The following is a 23,129-nucleotide window of genomic DNA, read 5'->3' as shown; positions in this document are numbered from 1 at the left end:
ACACCATAGTGCGGGGCTGCGGAATAATATTGATCACGGATGGTTGGTAATCCCCACCTAAATCTAAGCACACGATTGTTTTTTTCATTTAACCTCCACCAAACTGCGACCATCCCGGCAGGGATGGAATCCGAGATCTGGTAATGAGGAACATAACTTTATATTGGCTAAGCTACTGAGGTGGCTACGTGTAATGAAGAGCTAACCAAAATATAATCAACTGTGATAACGAAAACAGATCAATGCGGTCCCTGACACAGGCAAGGCTAAAGAGTAGGCGCATTCTATGCCACACCAGCTCCTTGGTCACTAGGACGTACGAGAGTCCATTGAAAGCTGTTGGTGGGCTGAGCGGGATTACAGAACGGGCAAATATCCGGCTGATGCTCTTCTTGCGTTGGTTACAATCAGCAGAAATTGTAGCAAAAAAATGAAGGACAGCTGATACACAATTATTTTCTTCTCTTTCATGGAGCATTGACATGGAATACACCAGCCTGTAATTAAAGTAGAGCAGAGGCTCCCACAGAGTTTGTGCAAAATTGATAGCGGATGTAGGCGCTTGGAAGCCACACGAACCCTAGAAGATGTGACAAATAAGGTGCGGAAGATCTGTGGTAAGCACAAAGCGCAGATTTAAATTGTTTCAGGCATGCGTTTAGCCGCACTTCAACAGCGTTTACACAAAGGCAGAATCGCTCAAGAAAAATATTAGTAGCAAGAATTTTAAGCAAATGCGCTGCAATAAATTAGCTTTAATTGATTCAGAATATTTTCTCCTCAAGGCTATGGTCGGATGTCAGCTCGCATGCAGTGCCGCAAAGACTCATTGCCTATACTTGACCGCCACGGTGTTCCGTGACACATGTAATGGGAAATTCGGGGCGGTTCCCGATTGCTCGCACGCATGTTATCGCTACGCTCGTTCCTGCTGCTGTGTCAGCCGTGCCTCTAATGCGAAGTTTAAGTGAAGCACACCAGTTATAGTCAGCATGAACAGGCTGCTGTGCACCCACCGCCCATAACGCTATCGCAAACCAGGCGAGCACTGGATCATGAACACACTTGATGCGAAAATGGAGATGCAGCAAACCGTATCTAATCTAGTGAATGGGATAAGTTCCCTGCACTAAAAGAAAAAGGAAATGTGAAACGTAAAGCCAGTAGTAAATCTCTATCCAAGGTTATTGCACTACCATCCGAGTGATAGCCGTCGTTCCTCTATCTTTCTAAAATTTGTACCATGTCCCCTAAGGCATGCCACGTAGTTAAAAAGAATGAATTCTACCAGATACGATGCTGAGAACAACGGTGCAGCGCTTAGTGCTCACTTTGCGCATACTAATCAATATTCCTGCTATGGTCGATTAGCCGATTAGTCAACCTACTTAGCCTACACGTAGATTTAGCTTCAACAATTACGTATCACCTCCAATGCCACAACTTCATCGCATTCGAAAATGTTACGTTGAATAGTTTCCTGCTCGCTACCTATCCCCCAATAGTTTTCCCCGTTTCGAAGTTGGGGCGCATAGCGCAGAAAAAAAAATGCGAAGCTAAGTAGGGCCCGGACGTTTGACATGCAAGACAGCAGATCTCGCTAAAGTGATTTCCAAATGGCTAGTCTGCCTGATGGCTGGCTTTCTTACCACGAACAAATTTCAAAGTGACAGCGCAGTTGTTGGCTGCTGCAACGAGCAAGTAGCCACGTCACGCTGTTCTATAGAGCATTACGCACCGGTTTATCGTGTCAACGTAGAATATAAATGATGTGAAGCAAAAAAACAAAGAATAGTTAAAGCAAGACCACGGCGTCGGTTTCTTTTGCGTTCGTGCGAAATGTTATAAGACCTATTAATGAATCGTTTAACTGATGTATACCCTACATGGTATCTTCACGGAGTCAATGTAAGATATGCAACTGTGAAGTATAATTTATTTGAAAGTAACATTTCGAGAATAAATCGCATGCTATTTTCTATGTGCAGATGAGCTGCACTACGAAGTGGAAGACGGCGACTGCACACACATCCTCACTGACGAGCTAAATGCAGAGAAGTTTAAGAGAGCAGTTGCGGGCTTAAAGCTAAAGGTGAGTTGCAGCACCTGTGCATTGTTTGTAGGCGTTTGTCTACGCTATGTGCGCAAAAGGAACGCACACTTTGCCGCATTTCAGACTGCCAGTAAAGGGACGGCACAGTTGCTGAGCTTTATGTGAATACCATCGAGAAGTGCAAATTGCACGCGACCTCTGAATCACGTAACGGTAAAGTCATTCAAAACTAAGCGTCTTCTTCTGCTACTTCTACAGGTGGGAGCTTCAGCAGAATATGTCGGAAATCACTGATTACCCACATCATGAGATTACACAGAAATGGATGATGTCACGACTAGTATAGAGTGTTCTGCTTACACTGCGCATATCAAATAACCATTTACGCCTTCTTTTCATGTTTCTTTAATTATTGGTAAAGCTATTATTCTCGTATAAGTATTGGTCTTGGTGACTCTTTGAACCAAAAATCTGAGCTGTTTTTCCATTACTGCATACATTTGCAGAATATCCTGCCTAACCTTATGCAGATAAATGTGCAGAACTTCTACGTGTGATTTACTAATACCAATGAAGAAAATAATTGCCATCTTTATTGCACTTCTTGTTGTGTATTTAAAATACGTTTCAGTGGTGGTTTAATTTCAGTTATTACATGAGTGATGTTGGGAGTGAACGTACAGATGCCTGTTTAAGGCTAGAGCATTTCTTCCACCCCGCGTACAGTGCGACAGCAGCGCAGACACCATGTCATATATGGTGGATATAAAGTAACCACAACTGCAAAAGAAAGCAGTATTCTTGAAGAAGGTATCATTATGAGCACACATTTTCCGTGTGCTACAAAGGTTAGAACATATGGAACTAAGGATCGCATCAACTGACGGACAAAATATTGAGGGTAGGGGCAGTCTTTCAAATTTGTTTTATAGCTACTAGGCTGTATATTTAGGACGCAAAGACTGCGTTTCTGTGTGATACTTATGGCACGTTCACGAATATTCGCGCTGCTTTCTTATCTGGTCTTTTTATTCCAGATAGGTTAGCTTGTGATGAGGTGCAGGGTGACGCTGATAGAAAAGAGAATTATAGCCGGCGTTTTTTTTTTTTTAGACCTGGACAAATTTTTACAAATCGCGTTTCGCAGATAGCATAATTCTATTGATTGAGCTGGATTGCTCAAAGAGGTGCCTACTACTTGTGAGAAGAACGAAAATGCATATTCGACTAATTCAGAAATACTTGGTAATCATTATTTTACTTTTTTTGCTTAACGGAACATATTGCACTTGATCAGTGGCAGCGGGTGGGTTCGAAAGATGTATCCGCAAGGCAGGAGTTTTCAGGGTGACGCAAGTTTCAAGACATTCCTTCTCAACGTGCGCGGCAAGATACGGGGGCGTTCGCTACTTTTGTTTTTGAATGCATAATGTGGCGGTTTCTTAAAGAAAGGGCAATGGGGGTGCATTTTTACCGCGAGTTTCACGGCACATATAACGAAATTTATGAGCTCCATCATAGTTGTTTAAAGTGGAAACGCCTCAGAGACTCATCGGCTCCAATTCCTACGTAGGAATATGCCCCGTAAGAAAGTGATTATCGTATAGTTAATAAGACAATTCCTAATAAATATTGTCACGTGGTAGTGACGGTGAAGAAAGAAGCAGTACGGTGGAATACAAAACTAGCTTTTATTGGGTGAACCTGTGCCTACAAAACAGGCTACACTTATAGCACAGCGATAGCGGCGAACACGGTCGGCGACCGTCGGAAATCTGATCAGCGGGTCAAGCGCGTCGGCTTTTATAGAGCAGTCGTCGAATGTTCCAGACTAATCGTTCGGACCCGCGTGCCTTCCACAAAGTTCTACACCATTCACGTTACGCGTTGAAATCAGATAACACAAGTTTCTGCGCTAACAGACAGCCGGGTAGAAGCATCGATAACTTTCCAGAAACGTCGGATACGTGCAGGCGCGTCCCTCGCTGTGCGATTACATTTGTTAAGCGGCGAAACGTGGTCGCCCGATGAAGATAAGTGCACGTGTCAATATTCGGTTGCGGGTCTTAATTTCTCATGCGAGTAATGTCGGACACTTCGAATATTCTATCTCTATCCAATAATCCACCCATCTCTGATGATCATATCGTCATCATCATCATTATCATAATCATTAAAAGCCCTTTTTATGACCACTGCAGCACGAAGGCCTCTCCCGGCGATCTCCAATTACCCCTTTCCCGCGCCAACCGATTCCAACTAGCACCCGCAAATTTCCTAATTTTGTCGCCCCATCTATTCTTTTGCCGTTCTCGACTGCGCTTCCCTTCTCTTGGTACTCATAATGTAACCCTAATGGTCCAACGGTTATCTAACCTGCGCTCTACAGGACCTGCCCAGCTCCATTTTTTCCCCTTAAGGTAAATTAGAATATCGGCTATACCCGTTTTCTCTGTGATACAACCGCCCTCTTTCTGTCTCTTAACGTTAGGCCTAGCATTATTCGTTCCATCGCTCTTGGCGCGGTTCTTAACTTGTTCTCAAGCTCTTTTGTCGGTATCGAAGTCTTTGCTCTATATGTTAGCACCGGTAAAGTGCGCTGATTCTACACCTTCCTTTTGAATGATAAGGGTAAGCTTCCAGTCAGGAGCTGACAATGTCTGCCGTATGCGATCCAACCCATTGTTATTCTTCTATGAATTTCGTTCTCATTATCAGGACTCCCTGTGTATAATTGACCTAGGTAATCGTACTCATTCACAGACTCCAGAGGCTGACTGGCGATACCGAACTGTTGTTGCGTTGCCCGGCAATTCGTCATCATCATTTGTCTTCTGCATATTAATCTTCAACCCCTCTTCCTCTTTCTCTGTTCTAAGCCTGTAATTCTGTATGGCATAAAAATACCGCGTAGACCAGGAGTTTTCCTTATAGCAGCAAAAGGAACCTCATGCGCCATAAGACGCAAAAGGTGGCAGAGAGCGCAGCGTGGATATATTGTCAGTGTACTCCAAAGCGTGTTTCCTTTAAAACAAAACACTATAATTTTTAGTCGACGTGTAACGCAAAACGCAAACGAAAGATTGCCTGTACTAAAATAAATGAGGTCAGAATGACCGCAGTTATATATGTATTGATGAGGACAACACTACTCGAAGCGAACTATAATGGCTATAATTATTGTACTGTTGAGTCATTGCCTTCGAAGAGAAATCGGCGATCAAAACCTTTATGTGCTATCTTTTGCATTAGAATTTTTCCACCGTCTAGAAGACAGCCCGCGAAATATAAAAAAATACCACGTGGCTATACTTTCGTGCGCAGGGGCCAATACCAATCGAACCAATACAGTCGTTGCCTTTCTTTCTGGAAGTTGGATGTTACCTCGAGACATTCTTTAAGCAGCCCGGCTTGCCTCATCCATTCTCAACGCAGGGTCCTGCAGGTTGTTCTGGTGTGGCCTACCGTAGGGTGCAACGATTCACACTATGCGTGTCGAACTGTCTATATGCACAAAAATGTTAATCTACCAACGCTCCCAACTTGCTGTATTCATTTAGGTGTAGGTGGCTCTACAAAGACCTCTACAAGGCGTGGAGTTACGGGGGGCTGAATCACCTCCAAGACATGTCCTTCGTGATAGCACAAGGTCTTGCAGCTAGAGCAGCATGATAATGCAGTGAGAATTCAGGTGAGATTGAGAAAACCGTGAAAAAGCTCTTTTGGAATTATTTCCTCATTCAGGGCCGATTCAGCCTGGGACAAGCAGCCGGCTTCGTCAATACCTCCGAATTTTTGAAGATCGATGAAAAAGAGTTCCGCGAATGCCCCGTCACCGATCCGAAAGATACCGTTCTTGCTGTGACCTACACATCAGGAACGACTGGCTTTCGCAAGGGCGTTGAGATGACACACTACGGTTACGTGGCGTCCTTCTACACATCCAGGTAAAAGGTGCTTGCGATAACAGGTCGGTGCCTTCTTGCTTTTTGATGAAAGATGGTAGAAAGGGTAACTAGTTCGTAAATCAGGCTAACTAGGGGAACCAATTCATATTGTTCTGGAACATTTAAACAGCCAAAGAGACGAAGTAAGCTGTTTAAAGCATGAAGAAACAGTGTGACTAATGTCCATCAACGTTGTAGCAGCTCCATCCGATAACACCACTCTTGTGTCTCGCCCTATTCCTTGAGTCAGAAGCCTGTGCCTAGAAATAAGGTAAAAAACTGCTTTTGTAGTGTTGAAACGTGTACTGCTTGTACGGCGAAAGATCAAACGATGAAACGTAAAATAATTTATTACGAACACGGGGATGAACAACACAGAGTTATGACAATAGACAGGCAATTTATGTTAAATACCTTTTTTACATTCTTTTCATTCCCATTTAACGATTAAGCGCGAGTTGCCAGCCTAAAGTCGTTTGATAGGCGTTTTGTTGTTGCCTATAAATGAATATTCAGAATTTGGTGCCTAAGCTATATTTAGTAGCATAAGCTTTATTTTTCTTGTTTTGTGCTGGCTTTACTTTGTTCAAGATATTGTCCCTAGGATGTTGGGAGTATAGAAAGCCTGTTTGTACAATGTATGTATATAAGATGAGTCAGAGTAGTTGAGATAGCTGACCACCAACCACACCCATCAGCCAGCGTCTTGCGATCTTCTGCCTCTGCTTTCATCCTTCCGTAAGAGCACCCCCGGATGGTGAAGCGCCGTCCCAGCGCATGGTAAGCGAAGAATTGCGAGTGATGTACGGCTTCAGTCACGAAACATGCACGATGTCTACAGGCGTGGTACTCGAGGATGCATCAAACTGTAGAGGCGAAATCTCGTAATTTACGTCATTAACTTGAAGTAACGCTTCATAAGGACCTTTGTAGGAAGAGATAAGTTTCTGGGAGAGGCCAACCCAGCGACATGGTGACCAAAGGAGAACCCACGCACTTGGCGCGAACTTCACAACTAGAAACGAGAACGAGCGACTGTCATGTATGAGTAACTGTCGAGGTCTCATGAGAATGGCATGTTCTTCTTTAGATTTGTCAAAGGCCGAGCAATGTCGGCGAAGTTTTTCATGAAACGGCGAAAGTAAGAACACAGGCTGACGAAGCAGCGCACGTCAGAAGCAGAACGTGGTACAGGGAAACTGCGTACGGCGCGAACTTTTTCCGGATTTGGTTGGACACCGGATGCGTCAATGAGGTGTCCCAACACGGTAATCTGACGGCGCGCGAATTGACACTTCGTGGAGTCAGTTAGAGGCCGGCTTTTCGGAAGACCGCAAGAATTGCAGCGAGTCGGGTAAGGTGGCTGCCGAACGTGGGAGAAAAAAAGAATAACGTCTTCCAGATAACAAAGACAGGTGGTCCATTTGTAGCCTTTAGGTCGCAGTGAATGTCGCAGGAGCATTGCATAGGCTAAAGGGCATAGCTTTGAACTGACATAAGCCGTACGGCGTGATGAAGGCAGTCTTCTCGCGGTCCATTTGATAAACGGAAATCTGCCGTTAGCCGGATCGAAGATCCATGGATGAGAAGTATCTATGTCCGTGCAAGCAGTCCAAGGCGTCATCGATGCGTGGTAGTGGGTAGACATCTTTTCGCCTGATATTGTTTAAGTGGCGATAATCGACGCATGAACGCCAAGTACCATCTTTCTTTTTCACAAGGACGAGAGGTGAATACCAAGGGCTAGCTGATGGCTCGATGACCCTTTTGCGGAACATTTTGTCCACTTCTGATTGGATGACTCTACGTTCAACATGCGATACAATATAGGACGCCGATGAATAGGATTCGTCTCTCCCGTGTTTATATGGGGGTGAAGAACAAATATTTGGCCTGAAGGTCTGTGGCCTAAATCAAAGATGTCACTGTATGATTCAAGGAGGAGACGTATGCCCGAGGCCTGTGCAGAGGTGGGGTCAGGTGCAATCATTCTTGAGATGTCCGATGTTAAGGAACTAGAGCTTTGAGCTCCAATTGGCGCTAATAAGCCACTCTCGCCATTCAGATTCTCAATGTAAAATTCGGAACCAGTAGAAACCCTACTCAAGAACAAGCCGGCCAGAATCACTTGAAGGCACAGGCTGAAATTGAGAAGCGGAAGAATGACGTCGTTATTAGTAACCGTGACCAGCGTTTGCTGAACAGCAACGTTCTGCTTCAAAAGCACGTCGATGATGGGGCGAAGAACATATTCATCGTCTGGAACCTATGGTTGTACAGTCAAAGTGACGTAACTCCCTCGGCTGACAGACGTACATCCTGAGTTCTAAATTCTCAATTTAATTGAATGTACTGTTACTGGTAAGATAAATCTACCGATAAGTAGCTTCAGATTACCGTTTGAGGCGACGATGCCAGGAGAATGTAGATGCGTCATTGCGGCTTTGATAATGAAGTTTCACTTCAGGGAACACATGGATAAAACGTCCTGTTGTGTGTACCTATGTTGTTTGCTCCTTTAAATACCTAAATTGATAAATGTGTTCTGTTGCTAAGAGAGTTGGTAAGTGGGATATGCATTTTTTATTGTTTGGGTATCAGAAGCATCTTTTTTGCTTTCCTTTTGTGACGCATAGACACTTATTTCAAGTGCATGTATTCGGAAGCAACCTGCCCTCTATCTACGAAATCTTGAATCGGGCTCTTTGCGTGATCCAAAATTACGCGTAAGTTTGCCATAAATTCGCTGAGAAGTGTGCGCCGTATGACGCGCCAGTAATTTAGCTAGGTATTAAAAGCCGATGTTCTACATCTACACAGCCCCACTAGTTGTTAGGCTGTTGAAAAGAAGTTAAATTTCCCCATTAGGTATGTCAAAAGGTTCTCTTATTCACAGGCTTTGCGCACCTCATGCGCTTCTCTCCTGTATGCAAGGAACACTGTCTTTGCTAGGAGGACCAACGCCTGAAGATTTAAGAGCACATTTGGATATTGCACTAGTAGATCGTAAGCATCGCCATTTAGTGATGAGCGAGTTATTGACACCACTTCCTGTGCAGGATACACTTGCCCTGGGGAGAGCCAGACATCTTTCTTGGCTTGCACCCGGTCACACACCTGGCGAATATGCAGTGCGGCATGATAGCTGTCCTTGACGGCGCAACGTATGCAGTTGTGCCAGCGAACATGACCCCTCTAGAAATCATGGACGCTGTCGACAAGCACAAGGTTCATGTTTTGTCTTCTAAAGTAAAGCTAATATCACGTAACATTTCTTTAGTTCACATTTAGCTTTTCCTAACGAGGTGGTTTCTAGGCTAAGGTGGGCGCTGTCAACAAATGACACCGTCATTTTGTCCGCGATCTGATGAATGTAAAGGAGCAATAAAAGCGGTCGGGTAACGGGTTAAACTACCGTTCCCTCCAACGGCACTGCTTGTTCAGCTGAGTTCAAATTTTCGACACCGCTTTTATCTACTGTACAAAGTGGCGTGTGTTCCACAGAAATATTCTACCCTGCTTAAGAACTTAGGATACAAAATGCAAAGTGTTTTCTTAGGCCAAAAAGTTTTTGAGTAACTTATTTGCAGGTCAGCAGCTGAAATGGGTTCCATTTCTTTTACATGTACTGGGCTTTCTTCCTTAGCCTTATGGACTAAATTTTGCTCTACGGTGGCAATAATTTGGCAACGGCATGCAGCGTTTTATATTTTAACAACGCTATGACGCTGTTGAGCCGCAGTCAAAAGGCAGTGGCTAAAGGTTTATCTCCTCGTCCAAAAATTTTCTTTATGCTCCAGACATCTATAAAATATAAAGTGTCACATAAATATCCCGATACCTTCTTAAAACTGCTCACATGACTTCTGTTTAGGCTGCCAAGGTCTGAAATATTTGGATACTCCGCCACCCGGACAAATATGAACGTCTCAAGTCGTCATCTCCTCGAATCGTCCAACATGAATTGGGAAAGTTTGGCAAAGAGAGCAATCGTCACAAGACTGTGGGATTTCCTATACGAGGTCGCTATTGGGTGATTCTTGGGTGTTTCCCCTTTGCAGGATGTTAGAACCAAAGCTCACATTCGGTGCTCCTTCGCGATGGTGATCCCAGGGGCGCTATAACGTAAAGTTATTCCAAAATTTTCTCTTCCAATTGTGTAATTAGCCTTCCGCAATGGGTCGAAACATTTTCGAAACATTTTCATTTTTCGGTCGTGCGACGCCACGAAAACCACGAAAATGCCCAATTGATATGATATGTGCACATTGATTATGCGTGATTACACCAAACAAAAGAAACAATTATTTCTGTTCCGACACCTTTTTCGCCATTAAGTCCTCTGCTATTAGTCAAGCGTATTTGTGCTACGGCAAATTCGCGTGTCCGTCACCCGACCATATAAAACCACTAAAACTCAACGCGTCAAAGTGGCGTGTGCGCGTTAGAGACGCATTAATATGCCGAACAAACCCGAATTATTTTCTGAACAGCTAGCAGGGCCGTGCCGCGATACAACATGAATACAAGATTACCGGCCGACCGGTCTGGCACTGGAAAGTCGGAGCTGCCTGGGTACATGGATTTATTTGCGTATAATAAGATATTTAGCATGACCGTATAACGCTATCGAGCACTTTCGGCACATATACGGCATTGCTTTCCCAAATATTCTTTGCTAAGGGTCCGTTTTAGCGGCATTTTCAACCTTACGTTGCATGCTCTCGCAATTAGCGGCCAGCGACCACAATCTAAGCAAGGAAAACGAACCATTCGCAGAAGCCGACGCCAACCTTCTCATGTGGTTATCTGCTTTCACTGTGCTGGCTTGGCCCCATTGAAAGCTTCTCCACTGGAGCATGCTCCTCGCCTCATGTCCTCGCCTTACTCCTCGCCTCCTCACCTCAAGAAAAACTGCGTAATGTAGACAATGCTATAGGCTTTGAAAGCAAAATAAGGGTCCTCCTATAAACGCCAGCCGCGTTTCATTGTGCTTTTGATACAACGCTGCGGGATACGGTCCGATGCTTGCGTCGGTACTTATGTAAATTTGACGTCAGGAAATTGGAATAAAAACAGATCCGAATAGTTTTACTTTTAAAGGGCACAAGTGCTGAACATATGGCAAAAAACTTTTCCAAGTTCTGGTCGTTATTTTCTGTTCTGCATACCGACCCGAATTTGCCTGACCCATTGAAGCCCTTGCTCTTTGTCTCCGGACTAATAAAATTTGCTTGACCTATTGAAGCCCTTACTTTTTGTTTCTGGACTAGAAGAACTATGCGGCTTTTTCTGAACACAGAAATGTAAATCATACACTGTATTAAAATACAGAAACGCAAAATGATGTCTCAAAGTCATGAAAGTGAAAGAGAGAATGGGATAATAATATCGTTGGCAAGAACGATAAGCCCAAAAATAACCTCAAGAAAAAGTTTATGGAATCTGGAAACAGACATACCTTACAGCATAAAACATGAAAATTTAGGTAACATGAGCGATATCTCATAGTCATGGGTGCTGGTCAATTAAATAATGGGTAACCCAGACTAAAACCGCAACGAGAAGTTTTGTTCGATAGTTTGCTTACGCCATGGATTTGGACCTCGCACAGGCGACGGCAGCGCAGATGTTCCCAGGCAGTCTTCGAACCCTGGTGCGCGAGATGACGCAGACTGGTAGAACGCTGCCCAGCATGCGAGGCATCGCCGTAGGTGGGAGCTCCTTTTCGACACTACTGGCCGAAGAATGTCGTAATGCTTTCGGTGGCCTTGAGGCCCTGGTGCAAGTGTACGGCATGACCGAGGCATGCAGCCTTATTACTTCTCGGCCTAAGAACGAAGATTTGAGCATCAGCGCTGACGTCGGCTTCCCAACTCCGAATGTGGCAATAAAGGTAAGAAGCACTCGGCGTCATCGTTTTTGTTGGGATTAGAAATTTAAGGCGAGAATCCTTGCGACATGGCCTTGAAAAAAAAAACATGGCGCCAAGTCGAATCATACAAAAATACCCACGTGACCTTTTACAAGCGAGCGTATGGTGGAGAGGGGAATGAGTAGCACGCGCATGCAGAATCATAAGTCGTTCTACCCTGTGAATGTCGTTCACCAGCGAAGCTGTTTAGCACATGACATGGAGGTGACGCATAATTCCTAACAAATGTACGAACTCATTTATTGTCTTGATCGGTGGTCATTATTTCACTGGGCCCTGCAATCACATTCTTTGATAGTGTCAAATAGATGCGCGTACGTCGCTGCGTGGTCGGTTGGGCATCGTTTTGAGGTAGTGTGGCGCCGCAAGGGATATGTCTGGAACACGGAACAAGTAAACGGATCCCTCTTCGATACCGACACATCCACATCTAAATCATCGACAGCGGCAACAGGGGTAGTGTGACCAGTGGTATTTCAGGCAAAGTGAGTAAACATAAACCTCACGGGACTCTGGGTAATTGCGTAAACGGGTCCCTTTTCGGTCCCAACACATCAACATTGAAATCACCGACAACGACAACAGGGATAGTGTCATCGCAGCTGTTTCCCGCGAGTTAGTAGCCCTGAACCTCACGGGACTATTAATCATTAGACTTTTTGCTTGCTTGCAGGAGTATGAGCCATTGCTCACGGGGGTATGAGCTAAAGGCTCTCCATACACGCTTTCGCCGACCAGGTTAAGTACCGGAAACGTGCACTCCACCTCCGCGGTTCTCCCTCGCTCGTTCCATCAGCTTCCGGCACAAAACGGAACTTGCGTAATCCAAGTTTCTGGTTCTAGGCGGAAGCGACGTCACTGCCTTATAAGGGTGAGAGCGTGCAACAAGCTAAAATTCAGGAACCGGACATTCCAGAAGCGAAACGGCCGGAAACGGAAACCCCGGAAGCGTAAATTACGAAGCGCAACTGGTACGAGCAACGCATCGGGGAACAGCGGCGCACATCAAATGTTCACGCTTTTTAGCAAAAGCAGCGCTGGAGCGTCGATGTAGGCACTTTAGTGTGAGCCATTGATGAGGACAGTTCTCGGCATGCTGTGCTAATGTTGTATGCATGATCAGTAAATTAAGCACTGTTCGCTTCACTTCGCTGAGTACTTGCAGTCTCTGCCTTACGGGGCTATGGGCCATTGCATTTTTTTGCTTGCTTACGGAAGCACGAACTCCTACGGGTGTATGAGCCATTGATGATGATAATTTTTGTTAACGGAGAACAAAAATGCACGGAACCCCACTCATATACAGCTTCCTTGTAAAAAAAACGTTTATTGATTTACAATACCCCAATTACCCCTGCAGGGGGGTTGGGCGAGCATAAAAATTAGCAGAAACACAATACCATTGCAGTAAGCACTAAAAAGACTTAGGAGACAAACAGCAACGTACAAAAACGCTATGACTACAATGATTTGCACATCCAGAGGTTAAGAAATAGCAATATGCGAAAAAACTCAAAAAAATTACCAAATATGACAATCGACAAATGTTTAACGTTTTGTGTACAAAATGTGGCAGTAACATTTTTCTAGGTATGGAACACGGTAAGTAAATACAGGCAGAAATCTCGATAAACATATTAAAATGTCGACAGAAACACGTTTAGAAGAACACTACAGATAATACGAGCAGATAACACAATTAGACAAGTGATTCAATGACCGACTTAAAACGCTCAGGATCATCATGAATAATCGCGCTGACTAGAAGGTTATGCCAGTTTACGGCTGTTTGAGAAAAGAAGGACTGAAGGTGAGTGATTGTCCGAGCATGTGCCGGGTAAACTGCATTATGGGGTCTGATACGGCTTGAAAGATGGTAAGTTGGCTCCATAAGGGTGTTGTCAGGACGGACGGTATGGTAGAGCTTATGATAAAGGCAAAGTCTGAATGTTTTGTGGTGCCTATCTAGTATGGGAAGATTAGCCTTTGATTTTTACACAGTGATGCTTGTATGATATGAGTAGTCAGAAAAGATTAATTTGGCTGCACAATTTTCTACCGACTCGAGTTCTTGCTAAGGTTGTGTTTATGAGAATCCCATATCGCCCATGCATATTCCTACTTAGGTCGTATCAACAGATTGATATACTAATAACATAACGGAGGGCGGGGAAAGTCCGATATTACGTCGTAGATAGCCAAGGCTGCTGTTAGCTTTGTTTGTGATGTGTGTTACCTGTGATGACCACATGAGGTCACGGGTGGTGTTAAGTGCTAAATATTTGAGGGAATCTACTGAAGAAATGACCTCACCATTAAGCATGTGCGTATTAGTTTGATATTCTTGTCACCTATGAAAAAGAAATAACGGAAGCTTTCTGAATATTGAGGACCGTGAGCCATCTATGACACCAAATTTCAACACTTATAAGGTCGCGCTGAAGCATTAGCTTATCGCTGAGATTCGTGATGGAACTGTAAATCACACAATCATCCTCGAATAGACGAATGATTGAAGAGATGCACATGGGAAGATCATTGATGTAAATCTAAAAAAAATTGCGGGATGAGTACTGCTCCCTGTGGGGCAACAGAGGTGACAGTACACAAGGGGTAGTTGACTTCAGTGGAGGAAACGAACTGTTGGCGATCACTGAGGAACTGCCTCATCCATTCAAGCACTAAGGGTTGTGAGTTTAGATGTGATAATTTTATTAAGAATTGACGATGAGGTAATTTATAGGAGGCTTTTTTCGTAACCTAGAAATGTGGCATTCACTGGAAGGGTATTGTCTAGACTAGAACTGATGTCGTTAACAGAGAAAGCTAATTGAGTTTCGCAATAAAAGCCTTGCCGAAATCCGTGTTCATTAGCAGTAAAAAAAATCGACAGAAGTTGAAAATTTTACAACCTGTGAGTGAATGACGTACTCAATAATTTTTGAACACACACTGGTGAGGGTAGTAGGAAGGTAAGTGTTTGTCGAGCCACTTTTTGGAATAGGTATTACTTTGCCGTATATCCAAACTAAAGGAACAGAGCCTGATGTGAGGGACTATTTGAATATTTGCGCTAAGATGACGCTGACGATTTCTTTAGTATTCTTTAGTACAGTGTTATTATTACCTACTATTCCTGCACATTAGGTTAGTTTTAATGAGTCTGATCTAACAGAGATACAGATGTTGAAGAATCACGAGGATTGACGGCCCGCAAAAATTGCTTTGGGCTGCTGCGTATTAGTGAAGGTAATGTGTAACCTAAGAAGATGCACTTACTGCGTGGTAATAGAGAGTGGAAGAGCTTGGCCGTAGATCGATATTGGACCCACGCGTAGGAAGTATTTGCCAACTTAGCAGGTCGGAATTGTCGATTTTTTGTTACTCAGTTGTTTTAAATCTCCTGTAAACCATGGCGACATAGTTAGTTGACGGATATTTTTTTACTGGAATATATTTTTTTACTAGCCGCTGCATTTCATTTTTCAACAGGGACCAAATAAAATCTACGCAGCGTCCGCGGAAATCCTAGATAAATGAGCCGCAAACGTTGACTATATTTAGGTGTTCATACCATCCTAATCCCCTTTCTCAAATAGTGTTATTGTTTTCGTCCTGGTGTTTCGTAGGAACGATTTGCATTTGTGCATGCCGTGGATGTCTGCGTGGTCGCTGATGTTATAGAGTTAACTAAGCGTGGCGAAATTGCCAGGTTGTGAAGTTAGCACAAGGTCAAGAATGTTAGAAGGCTACGCTGCACACTTAGTTGCCGAGCTGATTAGTAGCGATAGGCGAAATGTTTGATATTTTGTTTGATATTGTCTAAGGTAGGTCAAACCAGGTAATGGATGGAAGGTAAAATCGCCAAAGATAGGGATAGAGGCCGTGGGATACAGTAGATAGCTTGCGTAATGCATCATGCAACAATGATGTAAATAAGCGTTCACTGTCTGGTAGACGGTAGCAAGCCCCGATCAGTGTGGGTGGCCTGACGGCCTTGCAGACGACGAAAACAATTTTTAAGGGGGAAGAAACAGTTACATGGGTACACTGCAGGGAGCGGTGAGCACCTATAACACCACCACCTTGTTTTCTTTAGCTGTCACGTCGAAATAAATTAAACTCAGGGAAAATAGAGTGAAGCTCTTGGTCGCCAACAGATGAATTTAGCCAGGTTGCAGTGAATATTACTAGGTTGTATGAGGATGACTCGATGCGACCGCCTCGGGCATCATATTTTTACAAAATGCTCTTGATCTTAGTAAAAAGAAACGACAGATCAGTTCGGAGGGTCTGTTTGAGAGCTGAGTGCAATTGCTGCGATACGAATTTGATAATTTTTACTGGTACGGTCGAATGTGAATGTATGGTTCCGAATTGTTAGTTTGTTAGAGCGTAGTTGGAATACAACATTTCGGCTTTTCCCGAAGTCGACTAAGTGTTTATGAGTACAGCGAGTGCTTGACGAGTAGTCGTGCATGATGTGGATACCGGGTGCTTTTGTTCCACATCCTCCCACTAGAACACGCTCTCTTTCTTTGAAATGTGCAAACTTGACTGTCATAAGACGTTTTCTTTAGTAATGGATAGTGCCAAAGCGGTGGGCTGGTTCAATATCTCGTGTCGATGGTTAACTGGAGATGAGAAGCGTAGTAATCTAATACTTTTTTTCTCACTGTGCCCAAGTTTCTCCGTCTGTATCGGCTCGCCTTAAGATATTAAATTTTGCTTGCGCACTTTGTACTCTGTCTCGTCAGCATGGGAGGCTAACACCGCAATTGGGTTAGCTTGGCTATGAGCAAGTGTCTCAAGGCTAACGACCTGAGTTTCTACAGCGGCAAAAGAACCACCATCCTCTTCGATTTTACCAAGTCGTTGGATAGTGTCAAGGATGTGGTCATTTTTTAACTTAGTTTTTGGAGATCTCATTTCATTTAATAGCGTTGCTTGTCCTGACTTCAGTTCACTGAGAGCATTCGCCAGACAACAGTGCTCGTCAGATGCAGAAGTTGTTCTAGTACTTGTAGGACACGGATTTTCAACGTTTCTCCCAAAAGTAGCAACTAAGACACAATACAATTGTAGTCTATAACTATCCCGCAACATTGTTGTCATCTCGGCAGCACTACAAGACAGCATAACGCGTAAGTCGCGAGAATAAAGTGAAGTGATTTTTTAACTTGTAGAAACGGATGGCATTCCAATGACCTTAATCCATTGGTGGCGTGCCACCGAACCCCCTGGATAGAGTGCTGATTCCGGGATGTATTTTATGAGTTGATTGAGGTGCTACGAGTAGCGCGAACACTGACCATTCTTGGAGCATGGACAACTGGGGTTGCGATGATGATGCTGGTGCGACTGGGCACTGACGCTGTTATGGGACAGCAACGTTTCCCTTTATTAACGCGATAGCGTTAAGGAGCTCGTGTCGCAGAAAAGCCGGTGTCGTCGGCGTCGGTGTCGGCGTTTGCGGCGTTGACCGTGAGCGATAAATCACGGCAGGCGCTTCATAAACAAAAAGCAACTTCCAAGATTGGCCCGGTGGGAATCGAACCAGTGTCTCCGGAGTGTGAGACGGAGACGCTACCACTCAGCCACGAGTTCGATGCTTCCAAGCGGTGCAAACGCGCCTCTAGTGAATGCGGTGTTGCCTTCGAAACGAGCCGTGGAAAGTTATACTGCGTTGTATATCGGTAATTATGAACATGTAACGTACAGAAGTCACAATTCCACGATTTGCGAAGTGCGTTTCCGCTGCATTTCTTCTGCGCTTTCCGCACACGCAGAGCCATCTTGCGGCAAACACAGAAGACCCCCTCCTCTCAATGTACGGCGCTGCCCCGACAGGAGGCGCGCCGCGCTCGCATTGGGACCGCTGCCAGGCGCGTCGCGGGACTCCCTCACCCCTGACGACGCTTCGCCGTGCTCCCGGTCCTTTCTTTAGATTACTATCTATCTCTCTGCCCGTGCCGATCGCGACGTTTGGCTGGCGTAGATCGTTTCCCCTCCGAGACACCGAGTTCTTTGGTTCGTTCCGTTCGCTCAGGCGCACGTTTCGTTGCCGCGCCGAACGCTGCGTTGCTCGACGCTCACCGCGTGATAGGTGGGCGCTAAGTCCGATGCGGGGCGCATCGTAAGTGATCGCTGTGCCGTAGCGCATTCTCTTATACCCCTTGGCTGGTCGACGGGAACGCTGTCGCGTCCCACTCTTGAAGGCGAAGCTTAAGCGTCCTCCAATTTTTGTCGAGCTGATGCCAAGCAAGGCTGCACTTGGGGCCGCGAATCTTGTGCTGTTGCCACTGTTACGACGGCAGGTTCTAGACATTGTGGCGGCACTGAACATGCCAGAACGGGAAGCTGTAGGAAATGGACGGAATCCCAATGAGCATAATCCATCGTTGCCAGGCCACCGAGTCCACTATTGGTGTTGCGTTGGTGTCGTCACGTGGGGGCGGTGATTGTGGCGACATCGACCGCAAAGCGAGAGGGAGGGCGATAGAGGACACTCGGCTGGGGCCTAGCAGTTTGGGTTGTAGGCCAGGGAAGTACGCTACGGGCTAGGGTGAACGCCAAGCGACAAACGAGGTGCGAAGCGGTGGGATGAAGGCGTTCGGCTTTCCCCTGCGCAGAGGACGCAACGCAATTCTGTTCTCCTTGTGTTGCACATTTGTAACTCGTACTGGCGACAAGCACGATGCACCTTTACAAAGTGCATTAAGTGCCTGTATCTGTCGTTGAGGAAGTCGACCTAAAGCACCACACGTGTTCTTCACACTGCGGCTCGTTGTGTCTTGCACGCAGTCGGACCCCTCCAATTGTATAACTAAATCCATTATCAAGTGTCCAGCGTGCTTTCACCTTCACGTGTTACAAGAGCCTAACATGCTGCGGAACTTGCTTTCTTCGGATGTTTTAGGTATATCTATACACAGTTGTTAAAATATCGCTTGAGGCAGTTAGCACAATTCTTGTCTGTGAGTTCGATTATTCGAAGAGGCAGAGATTGGTAGCACGAGAAATCAAAACGTATATTCCAAATATTTACGAAAATACACTAATTAATTTTAGAAGTAATTACTTTCCAGCGCCTATTGCAACCTACGAATTGTAGACAGTGAGCTCACAAGACGTATCCATTTTGAATGGACATCCATGATGACACCTATTCCTACATAGTATTTCGCAAAGAGTGGAAGGAACTACATGGATGTTCCAATTAATTTTGTGCCTAAATGGTTTACACAGCGCTACGATAAAAAAGTGGTACAACAGTGAATTTTTACTACTTTTGTGGCCCATATCTCCATGTTGGCGTTGTTCTGAAAATAATTTCCAAATGGATGTGCCTTGCAAACCCACCAACTACAATCCGTGAATCCCATTATGTGCCGTAAGCTAATGGATTGAAATGATAATAAGTGTATTTTCGTTAATAATTTCAAAAAGTGTTTAGATTTGCTTGATGCTGCTGAGCACTGCGCAGTGTCCACAGTCACACATGAAACAGCGTCAAAGTAATGTTGAAGTATTTATTCCCGTATGTAAACTTTTCTAAACAACGAAAAATAGCTCAGCCAACAGTAGCCTCTAAATTGCTGCAGAAGGTAGCGTTTGCGGAAATAATTTTACATTGAAAGCAGCCCGCAACGCCGAGGTCACACGTGGCACTTTCGACCGTGACATAGCTGATGGAGCAAGATCAGGATCAAAGTCCTTGACGGATTTTTAACCTGATCTGATACCGCCCGTGCACACTTTGAGCAAATACGCCACAGTCGTTGTCAAGAAATGCTATCCTGAGGAGCTATCATCACCATCATCATCATCATCTTCTTCTTCTTCTCCTTCTTCTTCTTCTGCTTCATCATCATCATCATCATCCTGGTTACGCCCACTGCAGGGCAAAGGCCTCTCTCATACTTCTCCAACTACCCCGGTTATGTACTAATTGTGGCCATGTTTTCCCTGCAAACTTCTTAATATCACCCGCCCACCTAACTTTCCACCGCCCCTTGTTACGCTTCCCTTTCATTGGAGTCCATTCCGTAACCCTTAATGAACATCGGTTATCTTCAGTCCTCATTGCATGTCCAGCGCATGCCCGTTTCTTTATCATGATTTCAACTAAGATGCCGCTAGGGGGCCGAGCCGACAAGACGGGCTACACATGGGCTCCGAAAACTTTCCCTGATTGTGGCGGAAAAAGGCAGTTCTCGAGTCTGGAACTACCACCCCTAACACAGGAAGGTCAACGGACAACGAAGACATCGGGATTATCCCAGTTGGGCGATTTTTTGAGCCACAAAGGCAGTTTTAATACACTGCCACGCCAGCGGCCTGGCTAACCCTAACTAGCTGGGTCTACGACGCCACTGTTCCCACCACTTCGGCGGGAACGCCGCCTGACTCGGGTGCGGGCGGGCCCCCGCTTCGCCACGAGACGCGAGGATGGACGTCGTAGAAGTGGAAGGGGAGACAATTTCCCCGGAAGAATATGACGACCAGGGCTGGATTGCGGCTCACGAACGCCGCAGTAACGCCAAGAGACGCCCAGACCTCGATGAACGATCGAAGAACATCGGAGACTCACCGGTTTCAACGGCGTGGAAAACCAAGAACGAACGAATTCTACAGCGACCAATGGCCCCGAGGCAACCGCAGCTACCGGAGGATGACTACAAGGTCGTGATCCGCCCGAGAGGTGGGCTCGACATGGCGCAGCAACGCATTGCGTACATAAAGGATGGCGTTCTGCTGGCAGCCGCATTGACACCAGAAAATGCCGGAGAAGATACGCTACGCATCAATCCAAGACAAAACACCATGATCATGAGCACACCGAAACTGGAGAATGCGAAACGCTACAGCCAGATACGGGAAATCCAACTTGGATCGAACACCTACAGTACGGCCGCTTACATTACTGCGCCGGAGAACACCTCCAAGGGAGTCATACACGGTATACCAGAATACGACACGTCTGAAGACGTTGAAAAAAGCCTGGTGAACTGCAGAAACCCGACTATACTACACGCAAGACGCATGGGACGCACCGATTCGGTTGTGATAGTGTTTGAAGGTACGTACGTACCACACTACGTGTACTACCGCGGAGCTGAATACCGATGCCTACTATATCGTAAGCAGTACGAGACATGTACCACATGTGGCCGCCTCGGCCACCGAGCGGATGTTTGCCCGACACCGAACAGCAAGAAATGTCGCGGGTGCGGAACTCTAAATCCACCCGAAGATCATCAGTGCGAGCCAAGATGCTTCATGTGTGGGAAGGGACACCTCACAGGAGACAAAAAGTGCCGTGAACGGTTCAAGACCCCATATCTTCTCAGAAAGAGGCAGTGGAAACAACAACAGCAACAACACCACCAACAACAACAATGGAATGAACATCCACCGCAGAAAGCTATGGCGGACAATCGCCCAAGTCGGTCCAGGGAGCGGTCAGCAGCACCGAATCGCACAAGGGATCGACATGGACCAACAGCCACGGCAGCAGACACCGCGACAGGAGCCGCTCTAGTTCCTTCCCAAGACTCCCCGGTGGAGGCGGTGGCGGCCAGTCCAACTCCAAGTCCCGGTCCAGGTCCCGGCCCAGGTCTGAATCGAGATCGAGAGGATCACCACTACACGGAACCCCGGAGGGCTCTGGCGGGTCCGACGGCAACAAAACGCAGGTGAGCTGGGCAGACACGGTCTCCGGCGCTGCTTCTCCGTCTAATATAACACCTAATATAGAAGGGTCCGCCCTGGAGCAGGAAATGATCCAAATTATAAAATTGCTAGCGCAAATTACTCGTGAAAATGCTAAGCAGAGGGAGGAAATTCAACAATTAAAGCAAGAAAACGCTAGGCTTCAGCAGAATAAGACACACGACCTAAGTCACACGCCTACCGCCAGTACGGCACAGACGCCTAGCCGCGAGTCAACGCCCGCTCTCGCGCAAATGACAGGGACGCCGCCCCACAAAAGAAAAGCCGAAGACGCGTCAGACGCGCAAAGCAGCGTCTCAACGCACTTAGAAAAGCAAGTAGAGGGAATGTTTGTGGAGTTAACAAAGACGCTACAGCAACAATTCGCCGGGTTACAGGCACAGTTCGTGGAAATTATACAAAGAATAGAAGGCATTGAAACCCGATTAACAGTCGTTGAAAACGCGCAAAAGGACTTGAGGCCTGCGGGCGTGGGACCGGTAAAAGCGACCACCAAACCATATCATCTACCCGTTGTTACAGAAACCAGTAAAGTCACCGGGGAGAATCAAACAATTAAACATGGCTCCGCGTAATAAATACATAATATGGCAATGGAACTGTCGCGGGTATCGTCGGAAACGGGGACACCTACAGCAGTTCCTAAGTAGCAAGGAGGCCCCAGACGTCATCGCCCTGCAAGAAACGGGGGGACTGGCTAAATTATCCGGTTACAAAGCATACGGTGCTTCCGACGAGAAGGCGTCTGTTACAACTCTCGTACATAGAAACCTTACGGTCATAGAACACACCACTGGCGTGACCGGTGTAGACCACGTCCTGATTGAAATCATTCCCACGCGCAAGGGAGAAGGAAGCCTTTTCATCTTAAATGTATACAGTAGCCCTCGACACAAGATGAGATTCGGCCCGCTTTTTTCGTAAATCCTTAAATTTAGCAGAAAGAAATGCAATGGTAATTGTAGGGGACTTTAATGCACCCCACGCGGCTTGGGGATACCGTTTGGAGAACGTCAAGGGTCGTAATCTATGGCTAGACGCTCAGCAGGAGGGTCTCACACTCGTAACGGATCCACAGGCGCCCACTAGAATGGGAAACAGTGTGAGCATTGACACCACACCAGACCTAACTTTTACAAAGAACACACCTGATGCAAAATGGACAAACACACAAGAAAATCTGGGTAGTGATCACTTCATTGCAGCAACAACTGTACACGCAGGCCCATCACGAAAGAAAGGCAGGAAAATAACAATTGTCGAATGGGACTTCTTCCGCAAAATCCGGGAGGAGGAAGCTGATGAGGTCATACAAGACATCGATATTTGGACTAAAAAGCTTCATCAAAGTGTGATACGAGCCACTAAGACTATTCCGGAAAAAGCAGGGATAGAGGAGGCGGACAGCAAACTCCTACATATGTGGGAGGCAAAAAGCAGCATGCAGAAACGCTGGAAG

General features: G+C 45.7%; 1 protein-coding gene across 2 annotated transcripts in view; it reads left to right on the top strand.

Annotated features, from left to right (window-relative positions):
• LOC135917051 (uncharacterized) overlaps positions 1–23,129 on the top strand; it is a 75,958-nt gene that overhangs the window by 25,412 nt on the left and 27,417 nt on the right. For both annotated transcript variants that reach the window (XM_065450542.1, XM_065450541.1), the window contains exons 4-7: positions 1,989–2,092; positions 5,798–6,000; positions 9,060–9,228; positions 11,615–11,896. In XM_065450542.1, the coding sequence (XP_065306614.1) occupies positions 1,989–2,092; positions 5,798–6,000; positions 9,060–9,228; positions 11,615–11,896 (758 nt within the window). The remainder of the gene's footprint in view (positions 1–1,988; positions 2,093–5,797; positions 6,001–9,059; positions 9,229–11,614; positions 11,897–23,129) is intronic.

The sequence above is a fragment of the Dermacentor albipictus genome, chromosome 10 (assembly GCF_038994185.2).
Source record: "Dermacentor albipictus isolate Rhodes 1998 colony chromosome 10, USDA_Dalb.pri_finalv2, whole genome shotgun sequence".
In the NCBI taxonomy this organism is placed as follows: Eukaryota; Metazoa; Arthropoda; class Arachnida; order Ixodida; family Ixodidae; genus Dermacentor; species Dermacentor albipictus.
This window is presented reverse-complemented; position numbering and strand designations above follow the sequence as displayed.